Source organism: Meriones unguiculatus, chromosome 15, assembly GCF_030254825.1.
Source record: "Meriones unguiculatus strain TT.TT164.6M chromosome 15, Bangor_MerUng_6.1, whole genome shotgun sequence".
Classification (NCBI taxonomy): Eukaryota; Metazoa; Chordata; class Mammalia; order Rodentia; family Muridae; genus Meriones; species Meriones unguiculatus.
In genome coordinates this window covers 70637960-70651302 of record NC_083362.1, presented here as the reverse complement: position 1 = coordinate 70651302, position 13343 = coordinate 70637960, and the positions used below count along the sequence as shown (strand labels likewise).

At 36.1% G+C, this 13343-nt stretch overlaps 1 protein-coding gene across 17 annotated transcripts in view; it reads left to right on the top strand.

The window, feature by feature from the left end:
* Positions 1–13343, top strand: part of Trip12 (thyroid hormone receptor interactor 12) — a 131952-nt gene that overhangs the window by 95878 nt on the left and 22731 nt on the right. For 12 of the 17 annotated variants that reach the window (XM_021650883.2, XM_021650880.2, XM_021650879.2 and 9 more), the window contains 10 exons: positions 1955–2055; positions 2222–2396; positions 3456–3597; positions 4890–5081; positions 6756–6907; positions 8802–8974; positions 9270–9343; positions 10059–10258; positions 10786–10913; positions 11525–11676. In XM_021650883.2, the coding sequence (XP_021506558.2) occupies positions 1955–2055; positions 2222–2396; positions 3456–3597; positions 4890–5081; positions 6756–6907; positions 8802–8974; positions 9270–9343; positions 10059–10258; positions 10786–10913; positions 11525–11676 (1489 nt within the window). The remainder of the gene's footprint in view (positions 1–1954; positions 2056–2221; positions 2397–3455; positions 3598–4889; positions 5082–6755; positions 6908–8801; positions 8975–9269; positions 9344–10058; positions 10259–10785; positions 10914–11524; positions 11677–13343) is intronic. The other 5 variants (XM_021650882.2, XM_021650881.2, XM_021650877.2 and 2 more) reach the window with 1 other exon arrangement.

Genomic DNA, 13343 nt, shown 5'->3' with positions numbered 1-13343 from the left:
AGAAGAGAGCATTAGATGCCCTGGAATTAAGGTTGTGAGCCTTCCTGTGGATGCTGGGAGCAGACCCCAATTCCTGGAAAAGAAATAAATGCTTTTAACTGTTAACCATCTCTTCAGCCTTCCAGTTGAAACATTCTTTATTTTTCATTTATAGGGTACTGTAGAGTGTATCTTTCCTGAAAGTCTTATTTGTCTTGGTTGATATTTGAATACATTAAGCATACTTATTTCATAGAATTACCAGACTCTGAGAGTCTTCCTAATTAAACCATTTTTACTTTAAATTATTCAATTTTATTTCATCTACTGGTCAACTGAATTAGAACAATTTACTTAATTTTAAATAAATAATCTCATTTATGTGTGCATTTGTGTTCCCTGGTACCAGTGTGGAAGTCAGTACAATTTGTACTAATTGGTTCATTCCTTTTATCATGTGGGTCCCTGAGATCAAATTCAGGTTGTCTGGCTTGATGGCAGGTGCCTTTATCCATTGAACCATCTTTCTATTCCTAGAATGTTCTTTCATCTGCTTAATCTTTTGTGGTTTTGTTTTGTTTTGTTTTTGTTTGTTTGTTATTAAATAATTTCAGAAATATTTCAAAATATTCTTATGAGCAGCAGCTTGCAAGGTGTGATGTATATTGGTGCATTGTTGATGTGTAAGGTGCATTGTAGTGTTGTTTAGAATAAAGTCTATTTGCAGATGAATTGAAGCCCTCCCTCTACTCAGAGCCAAGGATGATGAGGCAGGAGAATCATAAATTGGAGGTTCAGCTTGAGGGAGGGTGGAGACCCTCTCTCAACACCCAAACAAAGCTGGGCAGTGGTGGCTCACACCTGTAATTCTAACACTTGGGAGGCAGACAGGTCTGAGTTCAAGGCCAGCCTGGTCTACAGAGTAAGTTTCAGGACAGCTAAGGCTATACAGAAACCCTGTCTTGAAAAACAAAAACAAACAACAAAAAAACCCAACCAAACAAAACATACAATAAAATAAGACAGTTCAATGAATGGTTCTAGTTCCACATAGGTTATTCACACTATCACTTAACAGATTTGTATAAGTTAAAAAACAGTCATGGATGTCATTATGAATATGTTTATGAGGTTAGTGCCTTCATCATGTCTTTTGGGTAGGATACTGTGATAAGTAGCTAGAATATTTTAATAGTATAAACATTATGTCCCATCTATATTCTGTTGCCAGTTAGGTTAGGAAAGAAATACATTTCATTTGATTTGATTTTTTTTTTATATGTTGGTCTTTGTGTTTTTTTTATTATTAATTACACTTTATTCATTTTATATCCCCCATAAGCCCCTCCCTCCTTCCCTCCCAATCCCACCCTCCCTCTCCCTTTTTCACCCATGCCCCTCCCCAAGTCCACTGATAGGGCAGGTCCTCTTCTCCTTCCTTCTGATCTTAGTCTATCAGATCACATCAGGAGTGGCTGCATTGTCATCTTCTGTGGCCTGGTAAGGCTGCTTCCCCCCTTAGGGGGAGGTGATCAAAGAGCAGGCCAATCAGATTAAGTCAGAGGCAGTTCCTCTTCCCATTACTATGTAACCTCCTTGGACACTGAACTGTCATGTGCTACATTTGTGCAGGGGTTCTAGGTTATCTCCATGAATAGTCCTTAGTTGGAGTATGAGTCTCTGGGAAGTTCCCTGTGTTCAAATTTTCTGGTTCTGTTGCTCTCCTTGTGTGGTCTTAGTCTTTTTAATACATTGAATTTTATAAAATTGGACATGTAGAAAATTAATCAAGCCTTTAGTTTGTATTTTTGCAGTTAGTAATTCTCCATACTTTCTCTAGACTGTCCGCAGTCTCCATATTAATTCAGTCAGTGAAAATTGTTAGTACATTTTTATTCATAAATTACTGTTTCTCCTGTCTTAGCTGGGTTCTTCAGTGGTAATTGCTAACCTTATCTATTTTTCTATGCAACAGTCGATTAAGTGATGTTCTCAAGAGAAAACGCCTGCCAAAACGAGGGCCAAGAAGGCCAAAGTATTCACCTCCAAGAGATGATGACAAAGTAGACAATCAAGGTGAATCCTTTGATGAAAACTAATAGGGGGATGAAAGAGGTGTTGAACTTAAGTTTACTCTTGATTTGGTGTTCTGAATTGTTTCAATCCTTTAAGATTGAAATTTTTGTTGATTTTTCTTTGGTTTTATTGAAATGATTTGAATGTAATTTTTTTGTCTTTATAGCAAAAAGCCCCACCACAACTCAGTCACCTAAATCTTCATTCCTGGCAAGCTTGAATCCAAAAACATGGGGAAGGTTAAGCGCACAGTCCAACAGCAACAACATTGAGCCAGCACGAACTGCAGGAGTTAGTGGTCTTGCCAGGGCAGCCTCAAAAGACACTATATCAAATAATAGGTAAAGTGTGTCCTGGGATTCAGGGTGGGATATCCTTCATCTGAAAGGTCTCAACATGATTGAATTGACATACTAATCAAACGCTAGTCGTACTTGGCTTTGGTTCACTTTGCTCTAAATTCAGAGTTAAGTATATATATATAGCTCAGGTCTTGCCTGTGGGCTAAAACCCTGTCTCTTAAATACAGAAACCATAGCAATAGTACAGCCATTTGACAACTCTGCTTATTTTGGTCTGTGTGGAACCTTTTCCTGAATTGTGTTCGCATTTTCTGTTTGTACATTTTAATGAAATTCTCCTGCCTAGTTAGTAGAATTTAAAGATTTGTAGCTGAGAAACCCAAAAGTACATCAGTGTATGGGTCATATGCAGATGCTTTTCTTGAGAAGGCACTAGATATAAAGTAACTATGTAGACTACTTCCTGTATAAATAGGATATTTTGCCAGTGGCATTTTGTTTTAAAGATAACTTAATTTGATTGAGTTGGCTACTGAATCTCTGAATTAGTTAAGAACAGTAATTAAGCAACTGTATTTTTAAAGTTTATAATTTAAACAGCCTGGTCACATGCTTCTGGTATATCTCAGTTTTATATCATCTCTTTAGTGAAACACAGTGATGGATGGTGTTAGATAATCTGTCCTTTAGTCAGTTCTTATGTAAATTTTTATTTGGGTATGAACACTTAGGAAATTAGAACATACTGTTACTGTTCATGTGATGATCTGAAATTACTCCAATTATATAAGCAATTTTATATATATATATATCTTAGCTTGTTTTCAAAATGAACCTGAATTTTCTTTATATGAATGTATTAATAATCTTAGGCCAGTAAGCGTTTTAAGTGTAGCTATTTTGATAAAGTTGAAATACTATTTCTTTTGTAAATTTATGTGTGTATCTAAGTACTTGTGGAGACCAGAAAACAACTTGTGGAAGTTGGTTCTCTGGGGATTGAACTCAAGCACATGCTAAAATTTCTTAAAATCTTTTTCAGTGTAGATTTTTTTTTACTTATACAGAAGCATTATATCTCCTCTTTCCTTTTTATAGAGAAAAAATTAAAGGTTGGATTAAGGAGCAGGCACACAAATTTGTTGAGCGTTACTTTAGTTCTGAGAATTTGGATGGAAGTAACCCTGCCTTGAATGTCCTTCAGAGACTTTGTGCTGCAACTGAACAACTCAACCTCCAGGTACTGTGTCCAGTGTGTCTTGTTTGCTTGTAGATCATTGGGGGGGTGATTGTAGAAACATCGCTTTCTACAATTAAATTTTTTTTTTCCTCCTTGTCTCTCGACTACCATGGTTCACTGTCTGCTGCCCATAATGGAAATCTTGCCAATGCTTTCTGTTCTTTGTGTTCCCTATTTCTTGACAAACAACACAGTTTCAGAAATGCCCCTTCAGAATTTCTTTCTTAAATCCTCATAACCGCCTCTATCTTCAGACTCGGTATTTACTTGGAAAGGCTTGAGGCTTTATTGTAGCCCTCACCATTTCATCTGATTCATCTAATCTGTATGATAGTTTATTAACTTCATCACAGCACATCATGTTTCACATTTTAATCTGTCTTCCTAAAAGAGCCTTAATCTAATAAGTGTCATTTGTACAGTCATAGCCTGCCTGCCTTTATGACATGTTCATACGTGTATATTTTGTACTTTGATTCCCTCTCTTGTTCCCTCTCCCTTCTGATTATGAAGTAGTCACTGTTCTACTTCTTTATTTTTGTTCTTAAATCTTAAATATTTCTTCATAGCAGAGGTTGCATGTCATATTTTGTTTAACATAGTGATCCATCCACTTAATGATACAGTTTCTTCTTTGTTAGTCCCTTCATTTTTAGGTTTTTTCATATTTTTTACCATTAAGAATGAAACTGAACTAGTTAGGCAGAAAAGTTTTGTGTTATGAACACTTTTTTTTTTTTTTTTTAATCATGAAATACTTCTGTGATGTTTCCTCAGCCTTGTAGGGGTGATCATAGATATTCTGCTTTGGTCTGAATGGTAAATAAATGAAACTTTTCTTACTTAGCACTTGCCAGTTATGGCTGCGGATAATTGCCTATTACAAACAGAACTTCTCTGACCAAGACTGGGAACAAAACATATATGGGCATAAACAATTAGTTAGAAGATATTTTGACACTGACCATTAAAAAAAACAGTGGTAGTAGGTTCCTTGCCTTTGATCTCCATCAGCTTTTAACCAGGTTTATAGTACCAAGAATGAATTCCCTTTTGTGGATTGGGCTTCAGATCTAAGCAGAGAACTAGCCCAGTAACTATTGAGCCATTATTGTACCAGTGGCAGGTTAGTATTGTAGCTCAATAGGGTTCATAGCTGTCCAGTGGTTGGTCGGTCTGTCTGTCTGTCTGTCTCTCTTACTTTCAAAGGTATTGAGAATTTATTTTTATTTCTTTTTGGGAAGTGTGAATTGTATTAAGTCAGTATAGACTCTTTTTCTCTACTCTTTCAGGTGGATGGTGGAGCTGAGTGCCTTGTAGAAATCCGTAGCATAGTCTCAGAGTCAGATGTTTCATCATTTGAAATCCAACATAGTGGATTTGTGAAACAACTGTTGCTGTATTTGACATCTAAAAGTGAAAAGGATGCTGTCAGCAGAGAGATCCGATTAAAGCGATTCCTTCATGTCTTTTTTTCTTCTCCTGTAAGTTCATAATGGTCACGTGTACTAGTAGAGCTGGTGCTACTAAGTGTGAGCATTTATGTCCCATAAAAGTGTACCGTGTGTTGCCTATTTAGCTCAGTTTCTTTGAACATTCATTTATTGAGCAAGTCTTACTGTGTAGATGAGCAGGGCTCGAATTGACAAGAGACGTACATGCTTGTCTCTGAGTGCTGGGATTAAAGGTATGAGTCACCATGCCTGGCTTTAATTTTTTTTTTTTTTTTTAATGTGTCATAAAATAGTGAACGAAGCCAGACATAAAGTCCATGATTGAGTGCCCAGCACTTAGAGGGCAAGGCAGGAAGGTCCGATACAAGTAAGTTCTAGACCAGCCTAGGTAGCATGAGACACTGCCTGAAAATATAAAACAGAAATAATACCCTTCTCCCAACACTAGTGACCTGAAGCCCATGCCAACTTTGTCAGGTATTTTTCTCCCCTTGCAAAGATAAGCCATTTAGAGTAGTCTCACCTATTAGTATTTATGTTAGTTGAGGTTATGATAGGCAGATATAGTTCTGCTATGCTTAATAACCATCTCTATAATGTAGATTACAAGGGAAGGGCCTATAGGCTGACTCCCCCTTTTTCCATTTGCCCCTAGTGTGTGAGAACCAGAGTTAACTTGTTACTATAGTTAACGTGAGTACTATAGATTAGATCTTCTGTTATAGGTGTTTTAGAGAAGGCATAACTAAGGAAGGTGTTTGTTGTTTGCGTTATTGGTGTAATGAGTTTAATTACTGCTTATTAGCAAAACTGCTTAACCATGCCTCTTCATGGGTATTTTTTGAACACTGTTTATATCAGTTTAATTTGTGTGCGTTACTAAAGGTAGAAATGGTGTTTATTGAAGACTGGGTTGGACAGGTTGATGCTTTTATGTTTTTGTTTTTGTTTTTTAATTCTTTATTTTCAAGTGCACGTGGGTGCAAATGTGGAATATACAGTGTTTTATATCTTGCTTAGGAGTATGTATACGCCCACTGTTTGTTACCTGATACTTAAGATTAGATGTCCACAATCTGTTAACCTGATACTTTTCCATGTATTAATATCATCAGTCAGGCAGTTCAGTACACTTTGTCATACACAAAGAATTTTCTTTTGCAATAAAATATGAATAGTCTTAGTAAAAGGCAACAGGCAGACCATAAATAGCCTCATGCCTATATGGATTAGCTTTTACCCACTGGCAACTACTATTCCTCAGAGCCATTTGGAGTCATGAATTTTGAAAAAGAATTGTGGGCTGTACAAATTGTATCTTTCTTGAAATAACTTACTTGGGACCAGGGTTTGGAAAGATAGCTCAGTGGTTAAGAGCATTGGCTCCTTTTTCAGAAGCCCCGGGTTCAGTTTCCAGTACCCACATGTAGCTTAAAGTGGTTATAGCTCCAGGTGCAGGGATCCAACATCCTCACACAGACATAACATGCAGGAAAAACACCAAGCAATGCACAGAAAATAAAAGAATAAGATAATAAAAGAAATAATTGACTTGGAAACACTGCCTTCATGAAGTCTGTCAGAAATCATAAAATTAATAGATAAATCTCCATTTTTTTTAACTGATTATAAACGTTTTTGATATGGAACAGTGACTTTTCAAAAGGCCGTGTTTAATTTTTTTTTTTTTTTTTTTTTAAATAGCTTCCTGGAGAAGAGCCTGTTGGAAGAGTAGAACCAGTAGGCCATGCGCCTTTGTTAGCACTAGTTCACAAGATGAACAACTGCCTCAGCCAAATGGAACAATTCCCAGTTAAAGTGCATGATTTCCCTAGTGGAAATGGGGCAGGAGGCAGGTAAGGACCATTGCCTGGGTATGTTCCCTTGCCACCAGAATTGTTGAAGGAAGACATGGTGAAAGGTCTAGTAAGGCCTTGGTCTTGTTGAGGAACATTGTTTTGTAATGACTGAAGCAGTTTGTTTCAATGAATCAAATACATTTTATCTTTAAGATCATGCCATTTATCTGTTTGTCTACCTACCTACCTACCTAATCTTTTGTCTATTTTTGAGTTTTCTGAAACATGGTTTCTCTGTGTAGCCCTGACTGTCCTGGAACTCAAGAGATCAGCCTGCCTTTGTCTCTCAAGTGCTGGAATTAAAGGCGGGTGACACCATGCTCAGCTTATAACATGTATTTTAACAACTAATATTTTTAAAGTAGATAAATCAGTGACTGAGTTGACAACATTCAAAACACAGTTTTAGTTTTTCTAAATTATTAAGTTTTAATATGTAATGCTATAATAATTTTTTATATATGGAAAATGAAACATTCTGTGACTCTCAATGTGATAAGTGGTTATAACTATTTCAATGGGCTTTAGCATGTAAGTATTCATGTTTAAATTTATCTTTTAATAAAAATTTTTGCTATTGGGTTTAAGGTCTTATAAGATGCTATAGACAGATGAAATTAATGTGTTAGGGAATTCTATTGAAACATTTTTTAATTGGAAATCTAATAGAATAAGTTACCTTAACTTTAAAAATCCACATTCTTACGTTTTAAAATAATTTTTAAAAATTTGAATCAAAACTGTCTATATGGATAAAGCTATCCATCATACCGTACCTGAAGTTTTCTATTTAGAATTTTTATGTAATGAGCTATGTTATACTATCTTGGAACAGTTTTATTAGACATCACAAAACATGATGGCATATCTGGAATCCCATTTAAAAACCAAGGTGTGAGAGTCATATGTGCTTTCACTTTAGATTTCACTTCCAAATAAAAACAATGTAATAATACAAAAATAAAAACTAACCTTCAGTTTACTTTGCTATGTCCTTTTAAATGAATAGTACAAGGAGGAGGCAAAATATCATCTTGAATTCAGAACTTGCCTGGGCTATTTGAGACTCAAAAACAAATGAAAACAAAAAAGCCTTGAGGCTTTCCACTTTTGTCCAAGTTTATATGGATTATACTTGCTTATTAATATTTGCATGCTTCATGGAGTTGTATAAATAACCACATTTTAAGTTTGACTATATCTGGCTTGTCTGTCCGTCCATCCATCCATCTATCTATTTTGGAGACAGGGTTTCTTTGTGTAGCCTTGGCTGTCCTGGATTTACTCTATAGACCAGGCTGGCCTTGAACTCACAGAGATCCCCCTGCCTCTGCCTCCCAGAGTGTGGGATTACAGGTGTATACCACCATGCACAGCTCCTGTCGTAACAGGAAGAAACATCCACTGACGTAGCCATTCATTTAAAAGTATGCAGCAAAATAAATTTGAATGTTAGTTTTTATTTTTATATTACTAGTTTGCGTTTTTATTTTTAGAAGCAAAAAAATAGAATTTCCCCTCTTGGTCTTTGAATAAAGTTTAGTAGGGAAGGACAAATACTGCAGAAGTCAGTGTGCTCAACTCATTGAAGAGTTCTTATTTCTAGAGGAATAACCCAGTAGGCATAGCATTTCCCTGAAGTCAGTGCTCATTACCATTGGTCACATGGATTCACAGAGGCTAGAGCATGTTTTCTTCATGCTTTCATGTGCATGAAAACCTATTCATTTAGTAGTTATTTATAATAATTTGTATTGAATAATTTGATTTGTTGTTGAATCTTTTTAAGTGCTTTGTACTGTAATACAATGTAGTTTTTATATTTTCTTTAGTTAAATATATGTTCACTGCGAAAATAATAGAATAACCTTTTTTCACAAATTATCTTGAGCTTTTCTCTCAACAGAGGATCACAAGCTTTAAAATTTTTCAACACACATCAGTTAAAATGTCAGTTACAAAGACACCCAGACTGTGCAAATGTGAAGCAGTGGAAAGGCGGGCCTGTCAAGATTGATCCCCTGGCTTTGGTGCAAGCTATTGAGAGATATCTTGTGGTTAGAGGTATTTTCCGTATGTGTACTCTACTTCTAAAGGCTATTTCCTGTTTTCCTGTTTATTATTTATTGTTCCTGATAAACCTTAGGTAGTCGGAGCCTCTGTTCCTTCCAGAAATATACATATGTTGAACTTGCTTAATAGGCAGAGCGTTTTGCGCTTCAGAATTTTGTATCTTTCTTTTTTTATAGGTCAGAATATAAAAACTACTTTTTAAAGATAATGCCAGTTTATTCAGTATATATATAATCTTTCATCTGACACCTACAATTCCTAGATGACAATTTTTTTTGATACCTAGGGTATGGAAGAGTAAGAGAAGATGATGAAGACAGTGATGATGATGGATCAGATGAGGAAATAGATGAATCTCTGGTAAGGTGCTTTTCATACCATGTTGTAATGTACATTTATCATGCTTTATCTTTGATTTAGCTTTCCAGGAATAAAATCGTCCCTTATTAGTCATTGCTGGAAAATCACAAAAATGAATAATTAATATGGTAATATCATTTAATAATTAATATCAATAATTTAATAAGTTTAATAATTAATATTAAACTAATAATAGCTTATTTTAGTGTATTTATATAACTTATTTCTTACTCATTCTGCTTATAAATTAAAAATTTTCATAATTGTATATGTAGAGGAAGAAATAGACTAATATAGCTTGATTTATCCTTCAAGTAAATATCCATAATATGAAACCTCCAAAAGGATGCTATATATGGAAAATACACATTTTCCTATATCTCCTCAGTTGTGGAAAAAATTGGAGTTACAGTAACCATACCAATGTTCAGTTGTCTCCAAAGCTGTATGTGCAGAATATGAATAGTCTAGACTTGAGTTCCATCTCTGTGTATATGTACATATCTCCATACTCCAGACAAAACAAGTACAGTCTCTGACCATTTCTGTCTTAAAAGCAGTTCAGGTCAGTGATGCTCAGAATATATAGGTTTGGGAGTGTCTGTAGTTTAAATATCCACCACAGGTCTTGGCTTGTTGTCCTAGCAGATAAATTTCAACTAATGTACAGATGTCAGTACTTGGGCTTATATGGATTTTGCTTTGCTTTATTCAGGCTGCTCAGTTTTTAAATTCAGGAAATGTAAGGCACAGGCTACAGTTTTATATTGGAGAACATTTACTACCATATAACATGACCGTGTATCAGGCAGTGCGGCAGTTCAGTGTACAGGCTGAAGATGAAAGAGAATCCACTGATGATGAGAGCAATCCTCTGGGAAGAGCTGGTATTTGGACAAAGACTCATACAATATGGCAAGTCTGAACTGGTTTTTCTTGGTAGTATGTGATCTTTGTTTTAGAATCCACATTAAATTCATGGCCTAATTCTGTGAGGAAAGAACGTTAAGTCCTACATTTCAACTATGAAAAGCTTTTCAAATATTTAATATACGCTGTGTATATGAATGCTGCTTCCTCTTCCTATCTACTAGAAAGCATTTAAGCAACAATCTACCTTTTTTATTTCATTTTTAAACCTTTTGATGGAGTCAAGCTCAGTAGCTCTGAGTCCTGTGCAGCTTCTTAGACTGCCTTTAGTGTCTGCCACTTAGAGAAGAGACCTTTTCCCCAAATTAGCACTTTACTTGCTAATTTACATATTCTTTTAGGAAGATAAAGCATTGGTGATTCTCTGAATCCAAATAGGGAGAAAGATGGTGGATTTCAGAGACTCATAGGAATTCTGTATCGTTTCTCTGACTTAGACATTATTAGCTTTGTTAAATAATTTGGCACATTTAAAATCCACATTTGATTTTCATACTGTCTTTTTCCCTTAGGTACAAACCCGTCAGAGAGGATGAAGAAAGTAGTAAAGATTGTGTTGGTGGTAAAAGGGGGAGAGCCCAAACAGCTCCAACAAAAACTTCCCCCAGAAATGCAAAGAAGCATGATGAGTTATGGCATGGTAAGGCGACGCACTGAGGGAGGCTGACTGTGTTCAGGCCCTGCCCTTTCTTCTTCCTACTTTTTAAAACTGATTTAGAGCTCCGAAAAGCTTTGGGTATAGTAACTTAAGAATTAAATTACTGTACTGTAATTACTTTTAATGAAATCTTTGACTTTATATCTAGAAAACAAGAATTAAGAATTTTATAAACTTAAAACTGAAAAATAAGTTAGGAAATTCTTCTAATTCTTTAAGAATTCATGCCTTCATGAAGATTAAATGCATTCACTCACTTAAAGAAGAGTGTGCTGGAGGCTGTGTCTGGTCACCAACAGATTGGCCCTCAACTTCATGGGACAGCTACAGGGTGACTTTGATACACAGGAAGGGAATGCAAAACAGTCAGTTATTTTTCTCCTGTTTAGCTATGCATCTTCAGGAGACGTGAACATTTTTTATTCCTGGGTATTAATGTGTACAAGGGTAAAAGTGAAGAAATGAGCATGTTTAATACAATTGAGATACTAAGAACTTAAGTGTGACAGCTTTACATGATGAAGGCGACTCTGGGTATGTAGATTTTTAGCTATTGATATTTTGTTTAAAAGTGAAACTTTCTTATCCTCTAGATGGAGTGTGCCCGTCTGTATCAAATCCTTTAGAAGTTTACCTCATTCCCACACCGCCTGAAAATATCACCTTTGAAGACCCATCCTTAGATGTAATCCTCCTTTTAAGAGTTTTACATGCCATCAGTCGATACTGGTATTACTTGTATGATGTGAGTAATGTCTCCTTATGAAATCCTGTGTCATCTTAGTTTTCTGTTTAGTAAATGAATGCTCTGTTACACTAGAAATAGAAACAGTGAGTCACTAAATGTATACAGTGAATTCATCTCTGGAACTTAATATTCTTGGATTAAATTTTTTAAGAAATAACCAAACCCTTTGTCCTAGTTAGTGTTTCTATTGCTGTGATTAAATATTGTGACCAAAAGCAAATTTGAAAAAAAAAATGGCTTATTTGGCTTACACTTCCACCTCACTTCTATCATCTACAGAAGTACAAGTAGGAACTCAGGCAAGGTAGAGACCTGGAGGAGGCAGCAGCTGATGCAAAGGCCATGGAAGGGTTCGTTCTGCTTACTGGCTCGCTTCCAATGTCTTGCTCAGCCAGCTTTCTTAAAATCCAGGAGCACCAGCCCAGGGTTGGCCAAACTCACAATGGCCTGGGGTCCCCCACATCAATCAGCAATTAAAAAATGTTCTACAGGTTTTCTTGAAGTCAAGTCTTATGAAGGCATTTTCTCTCAGCTAAGTATAGTTTGTCAAGTTAACATAAAACTAGCCAGCATAACTGATGCCATGTCAGCTTGATACACAAGCATATCACTATTAAAGCACAATCTTTTTTTCTTAATCATCTCCACAATTGTATGTTAATACCACAATATAAAACATAAATAACTTTAAAAACTCTCAGTCTTTTATAAATTCATTAAATGTTCAGTCTTTTTAAAATGCTGGCTCAGGAGACAGAGTCAGGTGGATCTCTGAGTTCAAGGCCAGCCTGGCTACAGAGTGATTTCCAGAACATCCAGGACTACACTGAAAAACCCTGTCTTGAACTAACACATACACACAACCCTAAAAGAAAAAGCAAAAAAGAAAAAAAAAAAGTTTCTTTAAAACTCCAAAATCTCTCTCTTTTTTTTTCCCAAAAAAATCGCTTAAAAGTTTAACCTCTGTGGACTCCTGTAAAAAATTAAAATTAAGTTTGAATACTTTATTTCCTCATGGAGGAAGAACCAGGGTATAGTCACAGTCTGAACAAAGCAATGTCAAACTCCTAACAGTGTAAAAAGTCATTGTCTAATGTCTTTGATTCACTCAGGTATCTTGGGTTCCTCCAAGGAAGGGATTTGGGTCACATACCTGGATTCCTCTACAGGACACACAGTTTGTCCTCTAAGTTCCGCTACACTGCTGCTGCTGTTTTGGGTGGTCATCCAACTGGCATCTTTAAAATGTAGGGTTTTCCGCAACTTGAGCCCTGCCACACAGTGCCAAGCTCAGCTGCTCCTCATGACCCCTCCTCCATGCCTTCAAAACCAGTACCACACAGCTGACTACCAAGTTAGCTGCCTGCTCAAGGTATAACCTCAGTCACTTCTGAAGCACAGCTGTGTGCTTACTCTGAGGAAACACTTGGCAGAAGATTTCAGCTCAGTGATGCTAATGTTTTTCTTAATCATCATTCATTTCTTAGTTCCACCTAGCCACCATCAGTTTTTCCCAAGATCAGAGGTTTCACTTCAGTGGTACTGGTGTTCTGTTAATTACAGTGCATTGCCAAAGCTGGCAAGACCCACAGGTTCTTAATTCATATTATGTAATGACCCTGATAGTCTTTAAGTCCCTCAAAACTTCTCTCTGGAACTTCATA